At 47.0% G+C, this 23,492-nt stretch overlaps 1 protein-coding gene across 1 annotated transcript in view; it reads left to right on the top strand.

The window, feature by feature from the left end:
* Window positions 1-23,492, top strand: part of cytl1 (cytokine like 1) — a 107,263-nt gene that overhangs the window by 27,214 nt on the left and 56,557 nt on the right. The window contains exon 3 of the mRNA XM_072459817.1: window positions 8,124-8,270. Within this exon, the coding sequence (XP_072315918.1) occupies window positions 8,124-8,270 (147 nt within the window). The remainder of the gene's footprint in view (window positions 1-8,123; window positions 8,271-23,492) is intronic.

The following is a 23,492-nucleotide window of genomic DNA, read 5'->3' as shown; positions in this document are numbered from 1 at the left end:
AGAAGGGTCACGCTCTTCATCCCTGTAAGGTCTCCTTTAGAATACAGAAGGGTCAAGCTCTTCAGCCCTGTAAGGTCTCCTCTAGAATACAGAAGGGTCACGCTCCTCAGCCTGGTAAGGTCTCCTCTAGAATACAGAAGGGTCACGCTCCTCAGCCTGGTAAGGTCTCCTCTAGAATACAGAAGGGTCACGCTCCTCAGCCTGGTAAGGTCTCCTCTAGAATACAGAGGGGTCACGCTCCTCAGCCTGGTAAGGTCTCCTCTTGAATACAGGAGAGTCACGCTCCTCAGCCTGGTAAGGTCTCCTCTAGAATATTGAAGGGTCACGCTCTTCAGCCCTGCAAGGTCTCCTCTAGAATACAGAAGGGTCACGCTCTTCAGCCTGGTAAGGTCTCCTTTAGAATACAGTAGGGTCACGCTCTTCAGCCCTGTAAGGTCTCCTCTAGAATACAGAAGGGTCACGCTCTTCAGCCCTGTAAGGTCTCCTTTAGAATACAGAAGGGTCAAGCTCTTCAGCCCTGTAAGGTCTCCTCTAGAATACAGAAGGGTCACGCTCCTCAGCCTGGTAAGGTCTCCTCTAGAATACAGAGGGGTCACGCTCCTCAGCCTGGTAAGGTCTCCTCTTGAATACAGGAGAGTCACGCTCCTCAGCCTGGTAAGGTCTCCTCTAGAATACAGAAGAGTCACGCTCCTCAACCTGGTAAGGTCTCCTTTAGAATAAAGAGGGGTCACGCTCTTCAGCCCTGTAAGGTCTCCTCTAGAATACAGAAGGGTCACGCTCTTCAGCCTGGTAAGGTCTCCTTTAGAATACAGAAGGGTCACGCTCCTCAGCCTGGTAAGGTCTCCTCTAGTATACAGAAGGGTCACGCTCTTCAGCCCTGTAAGGTCTCCTCTAGAATACAGTAGGGTCACGCTCTTCAGCCCTGTAAGGTCTCCTCTAGAATACAGAAGGGTCACGCTCTTAAGCCCTGTAAGGTCTCCTTTAGAATACAGAAGGGTCAAGCTCTTCAGCCCTGTAAGGTCTCCTCTAGAATACAGAAGGGTCACGCTCCTCAGCCTGGTAAGGTCTCCTCTAGAATACAGAAGGGTCACGCTCCTCAGCCTGGTAAGGTCTCCTCTAGAATACAGAAGGGTCACGCTCCTCAGCCTGGTAAGGTCTCCTCTAGAATACAGAAGAGTCACGCTCCTCAGCCTGGTAAGGTCTCCTCTAGAATAAAGAGGGGTCAAGCTCCTCAGCCTGGTAAGGTCTCCTTTAGAATATTGAAGGGTCACGCTCTTCAGCCCTGCAAGGTCTCCTCTAGAATACAGAAGGGTCACGCTCTTCAGCCTGGTAAGGTCTCCTTTAGAATACAGAAGGGTCACGCTCCTCAGCCTGGTAAGGTCTCCTCTAGTATACAGAAGGGTCACGCTCTTCAGCCCTGTAAGGTCTCCTCTAGAATACAGTAGGGTCACGCTCTTCAGCCCTGTAAGGTCTCCTCTAGAATACAGAAGGGTCACGCTCTTCAGCCCTGTAAGGTCTCCTTTAGAATACAGAAGGGTCAAGCTCTTCAGCCCTGTAAGGTCTCCTCTAGAATACAGAAGGGTCACGCTCCTCAGCCTGGTAAGGTCTCCTCTAGAATACAGAAGGGTCACGCTCTTCAGCCCTGTAAGGTCTCCTCTAGTATACAGAAGAGTCACGCTCCTCAGCCTGGTAAGGTCTCCTCTAGAATAAAGAGGGGTCAAGCTCCTCAGCCTGGTAAGGTCTCCTTTAGAATACAGAAGGGTCACGCTCTTCAGCCCTGTAAGGTCTCCTCTAGAATACAGAAGGGTCACGCTCTTCAGCCTGGTAAGGTCTCCTCTAGAATACAGAAGAGTCACGCTCCTCAGCCTGGTAAGGTCTCCTCTAGAATAAAGAGGGGTCAAGTTCCTCAGCCTGGTAAGGTCTCCTCTAGAATACAGAGGGGTCAAGCTCTTCAGCCTGGTAAGGTCTCCTCTAGAATACAGAGGGGTCACGCTCCTCAGCCTGGTAAGGTCTCCTCTAGAATAAAGAGGGGTCACGCTCTTCAGCCTGGTAAGGTCTCCTCTAGAATACAGAAGAGTCACGCTCCTCAGCCTGGTAAGGTCTCCTCTAGAATAAAGAGGGGTCACGCTCTTCAGCCTGGTAAGGTCTCCTCTAGAATACAGAAGGGTCACGCTCTTCAGCCCTGTAAGGTCTCCTTTAGAATACAGAAGGGTCAAGCTCTTCAGCCCTGTAAGGTCTCCTCTAGAATACAGAAGGGTCACGCTCCTCAGCCTGGTAAGGTCTCCTCTAGAATACAGAAGGGTCACGCTCCTCAGCCTGGTAAGGTCTCCTCTAGAATACAGAAGGGTCACGCTCCTCAGCCTGGTAAGGTCTCCTCTAGAATACAGAAGAGTCACGCTCCTCAGCCTGGTAAGGTCTCCTCTAGAATAAAGAGGGGTCAAGCTCCTCAGCCTGGTAAGGTCTCCTTTAGAATATTGAAGGGTCACGCTCTTCAGCCCTGCAAGGTCTCCTCTAGAATACAGAAGGGTCACGCTATTCAGCCTGGTAAGGTCTCCTTTAGAATACAGAAGGGTCACGCTCCTCAGCCTGGTAAGGTCTCCTCTAGTATACAGAAGGGTCACGCTCTTCAGCCCTGTAAGGTCTCCTCTAGAATACAGTAGGGTCACGCTCTTCAGCCCTGTAAGGTCTCCTCTAGAATACAGAAGGGTCACGCTCTTCAGCCCTGTAAGGTCTCCTTTAGAATACAGAAGGGTCAAGCTCTTCAGCCCTGTAAGGTCTCCTCTAGAATACAGAAGGGTCACGCTCCTCAGCCTGGTAAGGTCTCCTCTAGAATACAGAAGGGTCACGCTCTTCAGCCCTGTAAGGTCTCCTCTAGAATACAGAAGGGTCACGCTCTTCAGCCTGGTAAGGTCTCCTCTAGAATACAGAAGGGTCACGCTCCTCAGCCTGGTAAGGTCTCCTCTAGAATACAGAAGGGTCACGCTCCTCAGCCTGGTAAGGTCTCCTCTAGAATACAGAAGAGTCACGCTCCTCAGCCTGGTAAGGTCTCCTCTAGAATAAAGAGGGGTCAAGCTCCTCAGCCTGGTAAGGTCTCCTTTAGAATATTGAAGGGTCACGCTCTTCAGCCCTGCAAGGTCTCCTCTAGAATACAGAAGGGTCACGCTCTTCAGCCTGGTAAGGTCTCCTTTAGAATACAGAAGGGTCACGCTCCTCAGCCTGGTAAGGTCTCCTCTAGTATACAGAAGGGTCACGCTCTTCAGCCCTGTAAGGTCTCCTCTAGAATACAGTAGGGTCACGCTCTTCAGCCCTGTAAGGTCTCCTCTAGAATACAGAAGGGTCACGCTCTTCAGCCCTGTAAGGTCTCCTTTAGAATACAGAAGGGTCAAGCTCTTCAGCCCTGTAAGGTCTCCTCTAGAATACAGAAGGGTCACGCTCCTCAGCCTGGTAAGGTCTCCTCTAGAATACAGAAGGGTCACGCTCTTCAGCCCTGTAAGGTCTCCTCTAGTATACAGAAGAGTCACGCTCCTCAGCCTGGTAAGGTCTCCTCTAGAATAAAGAGGGGTCAAGCTCCTCAGCCTGGTAAGGTCTCCTTTAGAATACAGAAGGGTCACGCTCTTCAGCCCTGTAAGGTCTCCTCTAGAATACAGAAGGGTCACGCTCTTCAGCCTGGTAAGGTCTCCTCTAGAATACAGAAGAGTCACGCTCCTCAGCCTGGTAAGGTCTCCTCTAGAATAAAGAGGGGTCAAGTTCCTCAGCCTGGTAAGGTCTCCTCTAGAATACAGAGGGGTCAAGCTCTTCAGCCTGGTAAGGTCTCCTCTAGAATACAGAGGGGTCACGCTCCTCAGCCTGGTAAGGTCTCCTCTAGAATAAAGAGGGGTCACGCTCTTCAGCCTGGTAAGGTCTCCTCTAGAATACAGAAGAGTCACGCTCCTCAGCCTGGTAAGGTCTCCTCTAGAATAAAGAGGGGTCACGCTCTTCAGCCTGGTAAGGTCTCCTCTAGAATACAGAAGAGTCACGCTCCTCAGCCTGGTAAGGTCTCCTCTAGAATAAAGAGGGGTCACGCTCTTCAGCCCTGTAAGGTCTCCTCTAGAATACAGAAGGGTCACGCTCTTCAGCCTGGTAAGGTCTCCTTTAGAATACAGAAGGGTCACGCTCCTCAGCCTGGTAAGGTCTCCTCTAGTATACAGAAGGGTCACGCTCTTCAGCCCTGTAAGGTCTCCTCTAGAATACAGTAGGGTCACACTCTTCAGCCCTATAAGGTCTCCTCTAGAATACAGAAGGGTCACGCTCTTCAGCTCTGTAAGGTCTCCTCTAGAATACAGAAGGGTCACGCTCTTGAGCCCTGTAAGGTCTCCTCTAGAATACAGAAGGGTCACGCTCCCCAGCCCTGTAAGGTCTCCTCTAGAATACAGAAGGGTCACGCTCTTCAGCCCTGTAAGGTCTCCTCTAGAATACAGAAGGGTCACGCTCTTCAGCCCTGTAAGGTCTCCTCTAGTATACAGAAGGGTCACGCTCTCCAGCCCTGTAAGGTCCCCTCTAGAATACAAAAGGGTCACGCTCTTCAGCCCTGTAAGGTCTCCTCTAGAATACAGAAGGGTCACGCTCTTAAGCCCTGTAAGGTCTCCTCTAGAATACAGAAGGGTCACGCTCTTCAGCCCTGTAAGGTCTCCTCTAGAATACAGAAGGGTCACGCTCTTGAGCCCTGTAAGGTCTCCTCTAGAATACAGAAGGGTCACGCTCCCCAGCCCTGTAAGGTCTCCTCTAGAATACAGAAGGGTCACGCTCTTCAGCCCTGTAAGGTCTCCTCTAGAATACAGAAGGGTCACGCTCTTCAGCCCTGTAAGGTCTCCTCTAGTATACAGAAGGGTCACGCTCTCCAGCCCTGTAAGGTCTCCTCTAGAATACAAAAGGGTCACGCTCTTCAGCCCTGTAAGGTCTCCTCTAGAATACAGAAGGGTCACGCTCTTCAGCCCTGTAAGGTCTCCTTTAGAATACAGAAGGGTCAAGCTCTTCAGCCCTGTAAGGTCTCCTCTAGAATACAGAAAGGTTACGCTCCTCAGCCTGGTAAGGTCTCCTCTAGAATACAGAAGGGTCACGCTCCTCAGCCTGGTAAGGTCTCCTCTAGAATACAGAAGGGTCACGCTCCCCAGCCCTGTAAGGTCTCCTCTAGAATACAGAAGGGTCACGCTCTTCAGCCCTGTAAGGTCTCCTCTAGAATACAGAAGGGTCACGCTCTTCAGCCCTGTAAGGTCTCCTCTAGAATACAGAAGAGTCACGCTCTTGAGCCCTGTAAGGTCTCCTCTAGAATACAGAAGTGTCACGCTCCCCAGCCCTGTAAGGTCTCCTCTAGAATACAGAAGGGTCACGCTCATCAGCCCTGTAAGGTCTCCTCTAGAATACAGAAGGGTCACGCTCTTCAGCCCTGTAAGGTCTCCTCTAGTATACAGAAGGGTCACGCTCTCCAGCCCTGTAAGGTCTCCTCTAGAATACAAAAGGGTCACGCTCTTCAGCCCTGTAAGGTCTCCTCTAGAATACAGAAGGGTCACGCTCTTCAGCCCTGTAAGGTCTCCTCTAGAATACAGAAGGGTCACGCTCTTCAGCCCTGTAAGGTCTCCTCTAGAATACAGAAGGGTCACGCTCTTCAGCCCTGTAAGGTCTCCTCTAGAATACAGAAGGGTCACGCTCTTCAGCCCTGTAAGGTCTCCTCTAGAATACAGAAGGGTCACGCTCTTGAGCCCTGTAAGGTCTCCTCTAGAATACAGAAGGGTCACGCTCCCCAGCCCTGTAAGGTCTCCTCTAGAATACAGAAGGGTCACGCTCTTCAGCCCTGTAAGGTCTCCTCTAGAATACAGAAGGGTCACGCTCTTCAGCCCTGTAAGGTCTCCTCTAGTATACAGAAGGGTCACGCTCCCCAGCCCTGTAAGGTCTCCTCTAGAATACAGAAGGGTCACGCTCTTCAGCCCTGTAAGGTCTCCTCTAGAATACAGAAGGGTCACGCTCTTCAGCCCTGTAAGGTCTCCTCTAGAATACAGAAGGGTCACGCTCTTGAGCCCTGTAAGGTCTCCTCTAGAATACAGAAGGGTCACGCTCCCCAGCCCTGTAAGGTCTCCTCTAGAATACAGAAGGGTCACGCTCTCCAGCCCTGTAAGGTCTCCTCTAGAATACAGAAGGGTCACGCTCTTCAGCCAGCAGCTGGCAAACGGGCGCGCATGCTCTCCCCGGGGCCGCGCGCGCTCTCCCCGGGGCCGCGCGCGCTCTCCCCGGGACCCTGTGCAGGGACAGAGCAGCTCGGAGCCGCCCCGTCAGACTTCCGCAATATTTGGCGAGAAATTGCTTCACGGACTCTTATCTTTTGACATAAAACCGCTTTTTACATTGAATTTAATGCTATTTTGCGTTTTCGGCGAAACTTTGTGAAAAAAAATATTTGATTTGATTCATATTGAAAAGTCATTTAAGTGCGGCAGATCCGTAAACCAAGTCATAAAATAACTAAGGCCTAAGGTCTCCTCCAGAATAAGTGCGTCTCTTGTGCGTCTCACGTGCGTCTCACGTGCGTCTCTTGTGCGTCTCATGTGCATCTCTTGTGCGTCTCTTGTGCGTCCCACGTGCGTCTCACGTGCTCTCTTGTGGCTCATGTGCTTCTCACGTGCGTCTCTTGTGTATCTCTTGTGTCTCACGTGCGTCTCTTGTGCGTCTCACGTGCGTCTCATGTGCGTCTAACGTGCGTCTCTTGTGCGTCTCATGTGCGTCTCACGTGCGTCTCACGTGTCTCATGTGCGTCTCTTGTGCATCTCTTGTGCATCTCTTGTGTCTCATGTGCGTCTCACGTGCGTCTCTTGTGTATCTCTTGTGTCTCACGTGCGTCTCTTGTGCGTCTCACGTGCGTCTCATGTGCGTCTAACGTGCGTCTCTTGTGCGTCTCATGTGCGTCTCACGTGCGTCTCACGTGTCTCATGTGCGTCTCTTGTGCGTCTCTTGTGCATCTCTTGTGTCTCATGTGTGTCTCATGTGTGTCTCATGTGTGTCTCTTGTGCGTCTCATGTGCGTCTCATGTGCGTCTCTTGTGCGTCTCTTGTGTCTCATGTGTGTCTCTTTAGCGTCTCTTGTGTCTCATGTGTGTCTCTTTAGCGTCTCTTGTGTCTCATGTGTGTCTCTTGTGCGTCTCTTGTGTCTCATGTGCGTCTCTTGTGCGTCTTTTGTGTCTCATGTGTGTCTCTTGTGCGTCTCTTGTGTCTCATTTGTGTCTCTTGGGCGTCTCTCTTGTGTCTCATGTGTGTCTTTTGTGCGTCTCTTGTGTCTCATGTGCGTCTCTTGTGCGTCTCTTGTGTCTCATGTGTGTCTCTTGTGCGTCTCTTGTGTCTCACGTGCGTCTCTTGTGTCTCACGTGCGTCTCTTGCGTCTCACGTGCGTCTCTTGTGTCTCAAGTGCGTCTCACGTGCGTCTCTTGTGTCTCACGTGCGTCTCTTGTGCGTCTCTTGTGCGTCTCTTGTGTCTCATGTGCGTCTCTTGTGTCTCATCTGTGTCTCTTGTGCGTCTCTTGTGTCTCATGTGTGTCTCTTGTGCGTCTCTTGTGCGTCTCTTGTGTCTCATGTGCGTCTCTTGTGTCTCGTGTGCGTCTCTTGTGCGTCTCTTGTGTCTCATGTGTGTCTCTTGTGCGTCTCTTGTGTCTCACGTGCGTCTCTTGTGTCTCACGTGCGTCTCTTGCGTCTCAAGTGCGTCTCACGTGCGTCTCTTGTGTCTCACGTGCGTCTCTTGTGCGTCTCTTGTGTCTCATGTGCGTCTCTTGTGTCTCATGTGTGTCTCTTGTGCGTCTCTTGTGTCTCATGTGTGTCTCTTGTGCGTCTCTTGTGCGTCTCTTGTGTCTCATGTGCGTCTCTTGTGTCTAATGTGCGTCTCTTGTGCGTCTCTTGTGTCTCATGTGTGTCTCTTGTGCGTCTCTTGTGTCTCACGTGCGTCTCTTGTGTCTCACGTGCGTCTCTTGCGTCTCACGTGCGTCTTTTGTGTCTCTTGTGCGTCTCTTGTGTCTCTTGTGCGTCTCTTGTGTCTCACGTGCGTCTCTTGTGTCTCACGTGCGTCTCTTGTGTCTCACGTGCGTCTCTTGATTCTCACGTGCGTTCCAGAACGCCTGCATCGGTACAAAACTCCGTGACTTCCTGTATGTGCTGCTGAACCATCCTGAGCCCGTGTGCAGACAGCGCCCCCGCCTGGTCGTCCTCAAGAGAAAGATCCAGAACCTTCACAGCATCATCACCCGACTCTGTTACAGGGTAAAGACCTAACCCTACACTTGATGCCCTAAACCCTATACCCCACCTCTAACCCACTGTGACAGAGTAAAGACCTTAAACTAACCTTCTGTGAAGGGGTAAAGACCTAACCCTACACTTGATGCCCTAAACCCTATACCCCACCTCTACCCCTCTGTGAAAGACTAAAGACCTTAAACTAACCCTCTGTGACAGGGTAAAGAACCTTAAACTAACCCTCTGTGACAGGGTAAAGACCTTAAACTAACCCTCTGTTACAGGGTAAAGACCTAACCCTACACTTGATGCTCTAAACCCTATACCCCACCTCTAACCCTCTGTGACAGAGTAAAGACCTTAAACTAACCCTCTGTGACAGGGTAAAGACCTTAAAGTAACCCTCTGTTACAGGGTAAAGACCTAACCCTACACTTGATGCCCTAAACCCTATACCCCACCTCTAACCCTCTGTGACGGAGTAAAGAGCTTAAACTAACCCTCTGTGACAGAGTAAAGACCTTAAACTAACCCTCTGTTACAGGGTAAAGACCTAACACTACACTTGATGCCCTAAACCCCATACCCCAACTCTAACCCGCTGTGACAGAGTAAAGACCTTAAACGAACCCTCTGTGAGAGGGTAAAGACCTTAAACTAACCCTCTGTGACAGGGTAAAGACCTTAAACAACCCTCTGTGACAGGGTAAAGACCTTAAACTAACCCTCTGCTTCAGGTCAAAGACCTTAAACTAACCCTCTGTGACAGAGTAAAGACCTTAAACTAACCCTCTGTGACAGGGTAAATACCTTAAACTAACCCTCTGTTACAGGGTAAAGACCTAACCCTATACTTGATTCCCTAAACCCCATACCCCACCTCTAACCCTCTGTGAATAGTAAAGACCTTAAACTAACCCTCTGTGAGAGGGTAAAGACCTAACCCTACACTTGATGTCCTAAACCCTATACACGACCTCTAACCCTCTCTGACAGAGTAGAGACCTTAAACTAACCCTCTGTGACAGGGTAAGGACCTTAAACTAACCCCCTGTGACAGGGTGAAGACCTAACCCTACACTTTATGCCCTAAACCCTATACCCCACCTCTAACCCTCTGTGAGAGAGTAAAGACCTTAAACTAACCCTCTGTGACAGGGTAAAGACCTTAAACTAACCTTCTGTGACGGAGTAAAGACCTTAAACTAACCCTCTGTGACCGGGTAAAGACCTTAAACTAACCTTCTGTGACAGGGTAAGGACTTAAACTAACCCTCTGTGACAGGGTAAAGACTTAACCCTACACTTGATGCCCTAAACCCTATGCCCACTTCTAACCCTCTGTGATAGACAAAGACCTTAAAATAACCCTCTCTGACAGGGTAAAGACCTTAAACTAACCCTCTGTGACAGGGTAAAGACCTAACCCTACACTTGATGCCCTAACCCCTATACCCCAGCTCTAACCCTCTGTGACGGAGTAAAGACCTTAAACTAACCCTCTGTGACAGGGTAAGGACCTTAAACTAACCCTCTGTGACAGAGTAAAGACCTTAAACTAACCCTCTTTGACAGGGCAAAGACCTTAAACTAACCCTCCGTGACAGGGTAAAGACCTTAAACTTACCCTCTGTGACAGGGTAAAGACCTTAAACTAACCCTCTGTGACAGAGTAAAGACCTTAAACTAACCCTCTGTGACAGGGTAAAGACCTTTAACTAACCCTCCGTGACAACGTAAAGACCTAACCCCACACTTGATGCCCTAAACCCTATGCCAACTTCTAACCCTCTGTGATAGACAAAGACCTTAAAATAACCCTCTCTGACAGGGTAAAGACCTTAAACTAACCCTCTGTTACAGGGTAAAGACCTAACCCTACACTTGATGCCCTAAACCCGATACCCAACCTCTAACCCTCCGTGACAGGGTAAAGACCTTAAACTAACCCTCTGTGACAGGGTAAAGACCTTAAACTAACCCTCTGTGACAGGGTAAAAACCTTAAACAACCCTCTGTGACAGGGTAAAGACCTTAAACTAACCCTCTGCTTCAGGGCAAAAACCTTAAACTATCCCTCTGTGACAGGGTGAAGACCTTAAACAACCCTCTGTGACAGGATAAAGACCTTAAACTAACCCTCTATGACGGAGTAAAGACCTTAAACTTACCCTCTGTGACAGGTTAAAGACCTTAAACTAACCCATTGTGACAGAGTAAAGACCTTAAACTAACCCTCTGTGACAGGGTAAAGACCTTATACTAACCCTCTGTTACAGGGTAAAGACCTAATCCTACACTTGATGCCCTAAACCCTATACCCTACCCCTAACCCTCTGTGACAGAATAAAGACCTTATACTAACCCTCTGTGACAGGGTAAAGACCTAACCCTACACTTGATGCCCTAAACCCTATACCCCACCTCTAACCCTCTGTGATGGAGTAAGGACCTTAAACTAACCCTCTGTGACAGGGTAAAGACCTAACCCTACACTTGATGCCCTAAACCTTATACCCCACCTCTAACCCACTGTGACGGAGTAAAGACCTTAAACTAACCCTCTGTGACAGGGTAAATACCTTAAACTAACCCTCTATTACAGGGTAAAGACATAACCCTTTACTTGATGCCCTGAACCCCATTCCCCACCTCTAACCCTCTGTGACAGAGTAAAGACCTTAAACGAACCCTCTGTGACAGGGTAAAGACCTTAAACTGACCTTCTGTGACAGGGTAAAGACCTTAAACAACCCTCTGTGACAGGGTAAAGACCTTAAACTAACCCTCTGCTTCAGGTCAGATACCTTAAACTAACCCTCTGTGACAGGGTAAGGACCTTAAACTAACCCTCTGTGACGGAGTAAAGACCTTAAACTAACCCTCTTTGACAGGGCAAAGACCTCAAACTAACCCTCCGTGACAGGGTAAAGACCTTAAACTAACCCTCTGTGACAGGGTAAAGACCTTAAACTAACCCTCTGTGACAGGGTAAAGACCTTTAACTAACCCTCTGTGACAACGTAAAGACCTAACCCCACACTTGATGCCCTAAACCCTATACCCCACCCCTAACCCTCTGTGACAGAATAAAGACCTTAAACTAACCTTCGGTGACAGGGTAAAGACCTTAAACTAACCTTCTGTGACAGGGTAAAGACTTTAAACTAACCTTCTGTGACAGGGTAAAGACCTAACCCTACACTTGATGCCCTAAACCCTATACCCCACCTCTAACCCTCTGTGACGGAGTAAAGACCTTAAACTAACCCTCTGTGACTGGGTAAAGACCTAACCCTACACTTGAGGCCCTAAACCCTATACCCCACCTCTAACCCACTGTGACAGAGTAAAGACCTTAAACTAACCCTCTGTGACAGGGTAAATACCTTAAACTAACCCTCTGTTACAGGGTAAAGACCTAACCCTATACTTGATGCCCTAAACCCCATAACCCACCTCTAACCCTCTGTGACAGAGTAAAGACCTTAAACTAACCCTCTGTGACAGGGTAAAGACCTTAAACTAACCCTCTGTGAAAGGGTAAGGACCTTAAACAACCCTCTGTGACAGGGTAAAGACCCTAAACTAACCCTCTATAACAGGGTAAAGACAAAACCCTACACTTGATGCCCTCAACCCTATAACCCACCTCTAACCCACTGTGACAGAGTAAAGACCTTAAACTAACCCTCTGTGACAGGGTAAAGTCCTTAAACTAACCCTCTGTTACAGGGTAAAGACCTAACCCTACACTTGATGCTCTAAACCCCATACCCAAACCTTTAACCCTCTGTGACAGAGTAAAGACCTTAAACTGACCCTTTGTGACAGGATAAAGACCTTAAACCAACCCTCTGTGACAGGGTAAAGACCTTAAAATAACCTTCTGTGACAGGATAAAGACCTAACCCTACACTTGATGCCCTAACCCTATACCCTACCTCAAACACTCTCTGAAAGACTAAAGACCTTAAACTAACCCTCTGTGACGGGGTAAAGAACCTTAAACTAACCCTCTGTGACAGGGTAAAGACCTTAAACTAACCCTGTGTGACAGGGTAAAGACCTAACCCTACACTTGATGCCTTAAACCCTATACCCCACCTCTAACCCTCTGTGAAAGAGTAAAGACCTTAGACTAACCCTCTGTGACAGGGTAAATACCTTAAACTAACCCTCTGTTACAGGGTAAAGACCTAACTCTACACTTGATGCCCTAAACCCGATACCCAACCTCTAACCCTCCGTGACAGGGTAAAGACCTTAAACTAACCCTCTGTGACAGGGTAAAGACCTTAAACTAACCCTCTGTGACAGGGTAAAAACCTTAAACAACCCTCTGTGACAGGGTAAAGACCTTAAACTAACCCTCTGCTTCAGGGCAAAAACCTTAAACTATCCCTCTTTGACAGGGTGAAGACCTTAAACTAACCCTCTGTGACAGCGTTAAGACGTTAAACTAACCCTCTGTGACAGGGCAAAGACCTTAAACTAACCCTCTATGACGGAGTAAAGACCTTAAACTTACCCTCTGTGACAGGTTAAAGACCTTAAACTAACCCACTGTGACAGGGTAAAGACCTTATACTAACCCTGTGTTGCAGGGTAAAGACCTAATCCTACACTTGATGCCCTAAACCCTATACCCCACCCCTAACCCTCTGTGACAGAATAAAGACCTTAAACTAACCTTCTGTGACAGGGTAAAGACCTTAAACTAACCTTCTGTTACAGGGTAAAGACTTTAAACTAACCCTCTGTGACAGGGTAAAGACATAACCCTTTACTTGATGCCCTGAACCCCATACCCCACCTCTAACCCTCTGTGACAGAGTAAAGACCTTAAACGAACCCTCTGTGACAGGGTAAAGATCTTAAACTAACCCTCTGTGACAGGGTAAATACCTTAAACAACCCTCTGTGACAGGGTAAAGACTTTAAACTAACCCTCTGCTTCAGGTAAAAGACCTTAAACTAACCCTCTGTGACAGGGTAAAGACCTTAAACTAACCCTCTGTGACAGAGTAAAGACCTTAAACTAACACTCTGTGACAGGGTAAAGACCTTAAACTAACCCTCTATTACAGGGTAAAGACAAAACCCTAACCTTGATGCCCTCAACCCTATACCCCACCTCAAACCCACTGTGACAGAGTAAAGACCTTAAACTAACCCTCTGTGACAGGGTAAAGACCTTAAACTAACCCTCTGCTTCAGGGCAAAGACCTTAAACTAACCCTCTATTACAGGGTAAAGACAAAACCCTACACTTGATGCCCTAAACCCCATACCCCACCTCTAACCCTCTGTGAATAGTAAAGACCTTAAACTAACCCTCTGTGAGAGGGTAAAGACCTAACCCTACACTTGATGTCCTAAACCCTATACACGACCTCTAACCCTCTCTGACAGAGTAGAGACCTTAAACTAACCCTCTGTGACAGGGTAAGGACCTTAAACTAACCCCCTGTGACAGGGTGAAGACCTAACCCTACACTTGATGCCCTAAACCCTATACCCCACCTCTAACCCTCTGTGAGAGAGTAAAGACCTTAAACTAACCCTCTGTGACAGGGTAAAGACCTTAAACTAACCTTCTGTGACGGAGTAAAGACCTTAAACTAACCCTCTGTGACAGGGTAAAGACCTTAAACTAACCTTCTGTGACAGGGTAAGGACTTAAACTAACCCTCTGTGACAGGGTAAAGACTTAACCCTACACTTGATGCCCTAAACCCTATGCCCCAGCTCTAACCCTCTGTGACAGAGTAAAGACCTTAAACTAACCCTCTGTGACAGGGTAAGGACCTTAAACTAACCCTCTGTGACGGAGTAAAGACCTTAAACTAACCTTCTGTGACAGGGTAAAGACCTTAAAAACTAACCTTCTGTTACAGGGTAAAGACTTTAAACTAACCCTCTGTGACAGGGTAAAGACCTAACCCTACACTTGATGCCCTAAACCCTATACCCCACCTCTAACCCTCTGTGACGGAGTAAAGACCTTAAACTAGCCCTCTGTGACAGGGTAAATACCTTAAACTAACCCTCTATTACAGGGTAAAGACATAACCCTTTACTTGATGCCCTGAACCCCATACCCCACCTCTAACCCTCTGTGACAAAGTAAAGACCTTAAACGAACCCTCTGTGACGGGGTAAAGACCTTAAACTAACCCTCTGTGACAGGGTAAAGACCTTAAACAACCCTCTGTGACAGGGTAAAGACTTTAAACTAACCCTCTGCTTCAGGTAAAAGACCTTAAACTAACCCTCTGTGACAGGGTAAAGACCTTAAACTAACCCTCTGTGACAGAGTAAAGACCTTAAACTAACCCTCTGTGACAGGGTAAATACCTTAAACTAACCCTCTGTTACAGGGTAAAGACCTAACCCTATACTTGATTCCCTAAACCCCATACCCCACCTCTAACCCTCTGTGACAGAGTAAAGACCTTAAACTAACCCTCTGTGACAGGGTAAAGACCTTAAACTAACCCTCTGTGAAAGGGTAAAGACCTTAAACAACCCTCTGTGACAAGGTAAAGACCTTAAACTAACCCTCTGCTTCAGGGCAAAGACCTTAAACTAACCCTCTATTACAGGGTAAAGACAAAACCATAACCGTGATGCCCTCAACCCTATACCCCACCTCAAACCCACTGTGACAGAGTAAAGACCTTAAACTAACCCTCTGTGACAGGGTAAAGACCTTAAACTAACCCTCTGCTTCAGGGCAAAGACCTTAAACTAACCCTCTATTACAGGGTAAAGACCTAACCCTATACTTGATGCCCTAAACCCTATACCCCACCTCTAACCCTCTGTGACGGAGTAAGGACCTTAAACTAACCCTCTGTGACAGGGTAAAGACCTAACCCTACACTTGATGCCCTAAACCCCATACCCCACCTCTAACCCTCTGTGAATAGTAAAGACCTTAAACTAACCCTCTGTGAGAGGGTAAAGACCTAACCCTACACTTGATGTCCTAAACCCTTTACACGACCTCTAACCCTCTCTGACAGAGTAGAGACCTTAAACTAACCCTCTGTGACAGGGTAAGGACCTTAAACTATCCCCCTGTGACAGGGTGAAGACCTAACCCTACACTTGATGCCCTAAACCCTATACCCCACCTCTAACCCTCTGTGAGAGAGTAAAGACCTTAAACTAACCCTCTGTGACAGGGTAAAGACCTTAAACTAACCTTCTGTGACGGAGTAAAGACCTTAAACTAACCCTCTGTGACAGGGTAAAGACCTTAAACTAACCTTCTGTGACAGGGTAAGGACTTAAACTAACCCTCTGTGACAGGGTAAAGACTTAACCCTACACTTGATGCCCTAAACCCTATACCCCACCTCTAAGCCTCTGTGACGGAGTAAGGACCTTAAACTAACCCTCTGTGACAGGGTAAAGACCTAACCCTACACTTGATGCCCTAAACCCTATACCCCACCTCTAACCCACTGTGACGGAGTAAAGACCTTAAACTAACCCTCTGTGACAGGGTAAATACCTTAAACTAACCCTCTATTACAGGGTAAAGACATAACCCTTTACTTGATGCCCTGAACCCCATACCCCACCTCTAACCCTCTGTGACAGAGTAAAGACCTTAAACGAACCCTCTGTGACGGGGTAAAGACCTTAAACTAACCCTCTGTGACAGGGTAAAGACCTTAAACAACCCTTAGTGGGGAAAAAATTTAAACTAACCCTCTGCTTCAGGTAAAAGACCTTAAACTAACCCTCTGTGACAGGGTAAAGACCTTAAACTAACCCTCTTTGACAGAGTAAAGACCTTAAACTAACCCTCTGTGACAGGGTAAATACCTTAAACTAACCCTCTGTTACAGGGTAAAGACCTAACCCTATACTTGATTCCCTAAACCCCATACCCCACCTCTAACCCTCTGTGACAGAGTAAAGACCTTAAACTAACCCTCTGTGACAGGGTAAAGACCTTAAACTAACCCTCTGTGAAAGGGTAAAGACCTTAAACAACCCTCTGTGACAAGGTAAAGACCTTAAACTAACCCTCTGCTTCAGGGCAAAGACCTTAAACTAACCCTCTATTACAGGGTAAAGACAAAACCCTAACCTTGATGCCCTAAACCCCATACCCCACCTCTAACCCTCTGTGAATAGTAAAGACCTTAAACTAACCCTCTGTGAGAGGGTAAAGACCTAACCCTACACTTGATGTCCTAAACCCTATACACGACCTCTAACCCTCTCTGAGAGAGTAGAGACCTTAAACTAACCCTCTGTGACAGGGTAAGGACCTTAAACTAACCCCCTGTGACAGGGTGAAGACCTAACCCTACACTTGATGCCCTAAACCCTATACCCCACCTCTAACCCTCTGTGAGAGAGTAAATACCTTAAACTAACCCTCTGTGACAGGGTAAAGACCTTAAACTAACCTTCTGTGACGGAGTAAAGACCTTAAACTAACCCTCTGTGACAGGGTAAAGACCTTAAACTAACCTTCTGTGACAGGGTAAGGACTTAAACTAACCCTCTGTGACAGGGTAAAGACTTAACCCTACACTTGATGCCCTAAACGCTATGCCCACTTCTAACCCTCTGTGATAGACAAAGACCTTAAACTAACCCTCTGTGACAGGGTAAAGACCTTAAACTAACCCTCTGTGAAAGGGTAAAGACCTTAAACAACCCTCTGTGACAAGGTAAAGACCTTAAACTAACCCTCTGTGACAGGGTAAAGACCTTAAACAACCCTCTGTGACAGGGTAAAGACTTTAAACTAACCCTCTGCTTCAGGTAAAAGACCTTAAACTAACCCTCTGTGACAGGGTAAAGACCTTAAACTAACCCTCTGTGACAGAGTAAAGACCTTAAACTAACCCTCTGTGACAGGGTAAATACCTTAAACTAACCCTCTGTTACAGGGTAAAGACCTAACCCTATACTTGATTCCCTAAACCCCATACCCCACCTCTAACCCTCTGTGACAGAGTAAAGACCTTAAACTAACCCTCTGTGACAGGGTAAAGACCTTAAACTAACCCTCTGTGACAGGGTAAAGACCTTAAACAACCCTCTGTGACAAGGTAAAGACCTTAAACTAACCCTCTGCTTCAGGGCAAAGACCTTAAACTAACCCTCTATTACAGGGTAAAGACAAAACCATAACCGTGATGCCCTCAACCCTATACCCCACCTCAAACCCACTGTGACAGAGTAAAGACCTTAAACTAACCCTCTGTGACAGGGTAAAGACCTTAAACTAACCCTCTGCTTCAGGGCAAAGACCTTAAACTAACCCTCTATTACAGGGTAAAGACCTAACCCTATACTTGATGCCCTAAACCCTATACCCCACCTCTAACCCTCTGTGACGGAGTAAGGACCTTAAACTAACCCTCTGTGACAGGGTAAAGACCTAACCCTACACTTGATGCCCTAAACCCCATACCCCACCTCTAACCCTCTGTGAATAGTAAAGACCTTAAACTAACCCTCTGTGAGAGGGTAAAGACCTAACCCTACACTTGATGTCCTAAACCCTTTACACGACCTCTAACCCTCTCTGACAGAGTAGAGACCTTAAACTAACCCTCTGTGACAGGGTAAGGACCTTAAACTATCCCCCTGTGACAGGGTGAAGACCTAACCCTACACTTGATGCCCTAAACCCTATACCCCACCTCTAACCCTCTGTGAGAGAGTAAAGACCTTAAACTAACCCTCTGTGACAGGGTAAAGACCTTAAACTAACCTTCTGTGACGGAGTAAAGACCTTAAACTAACCCTCTGTGACAGGGTAAAGACCTTAAACTAACCTTCTGTGACAGGGTAAGGACTTAAACTAACCCTCTGTGACAGGGTAAAGACTTAACCCTACACTTGATGCCCTAAACCCTATACCCCACCTCTAAGCCTCTGTGACGGAGTAAGGACCTTAAACTAACCCTCTGTGACAGGGTAAAGACCTAACCCTACACTTGATGCCCTAAACCCTATACCCCACCTCTAACCCACTGTGACGGAGTAAAGACCTTAAACTAACCCTCTGTGACAGGGTAAATACCTTAAACTAACCCTCTATTACAGGGTAAAGACATAACCCTTTACTTGATGCCCTGAACCCCATACCCCACCTCTAACCCTCTGTGACAGAGTAAAGACCTTAAACGAACCCTCTGTGACGGGGTAAAGACCTTAAACTAACCCTCTGTGACAGGGTAAAGACCTTAAACAACCCTTAGTGGGGAAAAAATTTAAACTAACCCTCTGCTTCAGGTAAAAGACCTTAAACTAACCCTCTGTGACAGGGTAAAGACCTTAAACTAACCCTCTTTGACAGAGTAAAGACCTTAAACTAACCCTCTGTGACAGGGTAAATACCTTAAACTAACCCTCTGTTACAGGGTAAAGACCTAACCCTATACTTGATTCCCTAAACCCCATACCCCACCTCTAACCCTCTGTGACAGAGTAAAGACCTTAAACTAACCCTCTGTGACAGGGTAAAGACCTTAAACTAACCCTCTGTGAAAGGGTAAAGACCTTAAACAACCCTCTGTGACAAGGTAAAGACCTTAAACTAACCCTCTGCTTCAGGGCAAAGACCTTAAACTAACCCTCTATTACAGGGTAAAGACAAAACCCTAACCTTGATGCCCTAAACCCCATACCCCACCTCTAACCCTCTGTGAATAGTAAAGACCTTAAACTAACCCTCTGTGAGAGGGTAAAGACCTAACCCTACACTTGATGTCCTAAACCCTATACACGACCTCTAACCCTCTCTGAGAGAGTAGAGACCTTAAACTAACCCTCTGTGACAGGGTAAGGACCTTAAACTAACCCCCTGTGACAGGGTGAAGACCTAACCCTACACTTGATGCCCTAAACCCTATACCCCACCTCTAACCCTCTGTGAGAGAGTAAATACCTTAAACTAACCCTCTGTGACAGGGTAAAGACCTTAAACTAACCTTCTGTGACGGAGTAAAGACCTTAAACTAACCCTCTGTGACAGGGTAAAGACCTTAAACTAACCTTCTGTGACAGGGTAAGGACTTAAACTAACCCTCTGTGACAGGGTAAAGACTTAACCCTACACTTGATGCCCTAAACGCTATGCCCACTTCTAACCCTCTGTGATAGACAAAGACCTTAAACTAACCCTCTGTGACAGGGTAAAGACCTTAAACTAACCCTCTGTGAAAGGGTAAAGACCTTAAACAACCCTCTGTGACAAGGTAAAGACCTTAAACTAACCCTCTGTGACAGGGTAAAGACCTTAAACAACCCTCTGTGACAGGGTAAAGACTTTAAACTAACCCTCTGCTTCAGGTAAAAGACCTTAAACTAACCCTCTGTGACAGGGTAAAGACCTTAAACTAACCCTCTGTGACAGAGTAAAGACCTTAAACTAACCCTCTGTGACAGGGTAAATACCTTAAACTAACCCTCTGTTACAGGGTAAAGACCTAACCCTATACTTGATTCCCTAAACCCCATACCCCACCTCTAACCCTCTGTGACAGAGTAAAGACCTTAAACTTACCCTCTGTGACAGGGTAAAGACCTTAAACTAACCCTCTGTGAAAGGGTAAAGACCTTAAACAACCCTCTGTGACAAGGTAAAGACCTTAAACTAACCCTCTGCTTCAGGGCAAAGACCTTAAACTAACCCTCTATTACAGGGTAAAGACAAAACCCTAACCTTGATGCCCTCAACCCTATAGCCCACCTCAAACCCACTGTGACAGAGTAAAGACCTTAAACTAACCCTCTGTGACAGGGTAAAGACCTTAAACTAACCCTCTGCTTCAGGGCAAAGACCTTAAACTAACCCTCTATTACAGGGTAAAGACAAAACCCTACACTTGATGCCCTAAACCCCATACCCCACCTCTAACCCTCTGTGGATAGTAAAGACCTTAAACTAACCCTCTGTGAGAGGGTAAAGACCTAACCCTACACTTGATGTCCTAAACCCTATACACGACCTCTAACCCTCTCTGACAGAGTAGAGACCTTAAACTAACCCTCTGTGACAGGGTAAGGACCTTAAACTAACCCCCTGTGACAGGGTGAAGACCTAACCCTACACTTGATGCCCTAAACCCTATACCCCACCTCTAACCCTCTGTGAGAGAGTAAAGACCTTAAACTAACCCTCTGTGACAGGGTAAAGACCTTAGACTAACCTTCTGTGACGGAGTAAAGACCTTAAACTAACCCTCTGTGACAGGGTAAAGACCTTAAACTAACCTTCTGTGACAGGGTAAGGACTTAAACTAACCCTCTGTGACAGGGTAAAGACTTAACCCTACACTTGATGCCCTAAACCCTATGCCCACTTCTAACCCTCTGTGATAGACAAAGACCTTAAAATAACCCTCTCTGACAGGGTAAAGACCTTAAACTAACCCTCTGTGACAGGGTAAAGACCTAACCCTACACTTGATGCCCTAAACCCTATACCCCAGCTCTAACCCTCTGTGACGGAGTAAAGACCTTAAACTAACCCTCTGTGACAGGGTAAGGACCTTAAACTAACCCTCTGTGACGGAGTAAAGACCTTAAACTAACCCTCTTTGACAGGGCAAAGACCTTAAACTAACCCTCTGTGACAGGGTAAAGACCTTAAACTAACCCTCTGTGACAGGGTAAAGACCTTAAACTAACCCTCTGTGACAGAGTAAAGACCTTAAACTAACCCTCTGTGACAGGGTAAAGACCTTTAACTAACCCTCTGTGACAACGTAAAGACCTAACCCCACACTTGATCTCCTAAACCCTATACCCCACCCCTAACCCTCTGTGACAGAATAAAGACCTTAAACTAACCTTCTGTGACAGAGTAAAGACCTTAAACTAACCCTCTGTGACAGGGTAAAGACCTTATACTAACCCTCTGTTACAGGGTAAAGACCTAATCCTACACTTGATGCCCTAAACCCTATACCCCACCCCTAACCCTCTGTGACAGAATAAAGACCTTAAACAAACCTTCTGTGACGGAGTAAAGACCTTAAACTAACCCTCTGTGACAGGGTAAAGACCTTAAACTAACCTTCTGTGACAGGATAAGGACTTAAACTAACCCTCTGTGACAGGGTAAAGACCTTTAACTAACCCTCTGTGACAACGTAAAGACCTAACCCCACACTTGAAGCCCTAAACCCTATACCCCACCCCTAACCCTCTGTGACAGAATAAAGACCTTAAACTAACCTTCTGTGACAGGGTAAAGACCTTAAACTAACCTTCTGTTACAGGGTAAAGACTTTAAACTAACCCTCTCTGACAGGGTAAAGACCTAACCCTACACTTGATGCCCTAAACCCTATGCCAACTTCTAACCCTCTGTGATAGACAAAGACCTTAAAATAACCCTCTGTGACAGGGTAAAGACCTTAAACTAACCCTCTGTGACAGGGTAAGGACCTTAAACTAACCCTCTGTGACGGAGTAAAGACCTTAAACTAACCCTCTGTGACAGGGTAAGGACCTTAAACTAACCCTCTGTGACGGAGTAAAGACCTTAAACTAACCCTCTTTGACAGGGCAAAGACCTTAAACTAACCCTCCGTGACAGGGTAAAGACCTTAAACTAACCCTCTGTGACAGAGTAAAGACCTTAAACTAACCCTCTGTGACAGGGTAAAGACCTTTAACTAACCCTCTGTGACAACGTAAAGACCTAACCCCACACTTGATGCCCTAAACCCTATACCCCACCCCTAACCCTCTGTGAGAGAATAAAGACCTTAAACTAACCTTCTGTGACGGGGTAAAGACCTTAAACTAACCTTCTGTTACAGGGTAAAGACTTTAAACTAACCCTCTGTGACAGGGTAAAGACCTTAAACTGACCCTTTGTGACAGGATAAAGACCTTAAACCAACCCTCTGTGACAGGGTAAAGACCTTAAAATGACCTTCTGTGACAGGATAAAGACTTAACCCTACACTTGATGCCCTAACCCTATACCCTACCTCAAACCCTCTCTGAAAGACTAAAGACCTTAAACTAACCCTCTGTGACGGGGTAAAGAACCTTAAACTAACCCTCTGCTTCAGGGCAAAAACCTTAAACTATCCCTCTGTGACAGGGTGAAGACCTGAAACTAACCCTCTGTGACAGAGTAAAGACCTTAAACTAACCCTCTGTGACAGGGTAAAGACCTAACCCTACACTTGATGCCCTAAACCCTATATCCCACCTTTAACCCTCTGTGAAAGAGTAAAGACCATGAACTAACCCTCTGTTACAGGGTAAAGACCAAACCCTACACTTGATTCCATCAACCGTATACCCCACCTACAACACACTCTGACAGAGTAAAGACCTTAAACTAATCCTCTGTGACTGGGTAAAGAACTTAAACTAACCCTCTGTTACAGGGTAAAGACCTAACCCTAAACTTGATGCCCTTAACCCTATACCCCACCTCTAACCCTCTGTGACGGAGTAAAGACCCTAAACTAACCCTCTGTGACAGGGTAAAGACCTAACCCTACACTTGAGGCCCTAAACCCTATACCCCACCTCTAACCCACTGTGACAGAGTAAAGACCTTAAACTAACGCTTTGTGACAGGGTAAATACCTTAAACTAACCCTCTGTGAAAGGGTAAAGACCTTAAACAACCCTCTGTGACAGGGTAAAGACCTTAAACTAACCCTCTGCTTCAGGGCAAAGACCTTAAACTAACCCTCTATTACAGGGTAAAGACAAAACCATACACTTTTATGCCCTAAACCCCATACCCCACCTCTAACCCTCTGTGAATAGTAAAGACCTTTAACTAACCCTCTGTGAGAGGGTAAAGACCTAACCCTACACTTGATGTCCTAAACCCTATACACGACCTCTAACCCTCTCTGACAGAGTAGAGACCTTAAACTAACCCTCTGTGACAGGGTAAGGACCTTAAACTAACCCCCTGTGACAGGGTGAAGACCTAACCCTACACTTGATGCCCTAAACCCTATACCCCACCTCTAACCCTCTGTGAGAGAGTAAAGACCTTAAACTAATCCTCTGTGACTGGGTAAAGAACTTAAACTAACCCTCTGTTACAGGGTAAAGACCTAACCCTAAACTTGATGCTCTAAACCCTATACCCCACCTCTAACCCTCTGTGACAGAGCAAAGACCTTAAACTGACCCTCATTGACAGGGTATGGACCTTAAACTAACCCTCTGTGACCTGGTGAAGACCTTAAACTAACCCTCCATGACAGGATA

Source organism: Eucyclogobius newberryi, unplaced genomic scaffold (genome assembly GCF_026437365.1).
Source record: "Eucyclogobius newberryi isolate DKJ021-1_F unplaced genomic scaffold, fEucNew1.0.hap1 SCAF_28, whole genome shotgun sequence".
Lineage (NCBI taxonomy): Eukaryota > Metazoa > Chordata > Actinopteri > Gobiiformes > Gobiidae > Eucyclogobius > Eucyclogobius newberryi.
This window is presented reverse-complemented; position numbering and strand designations above follow the sequence as displayed.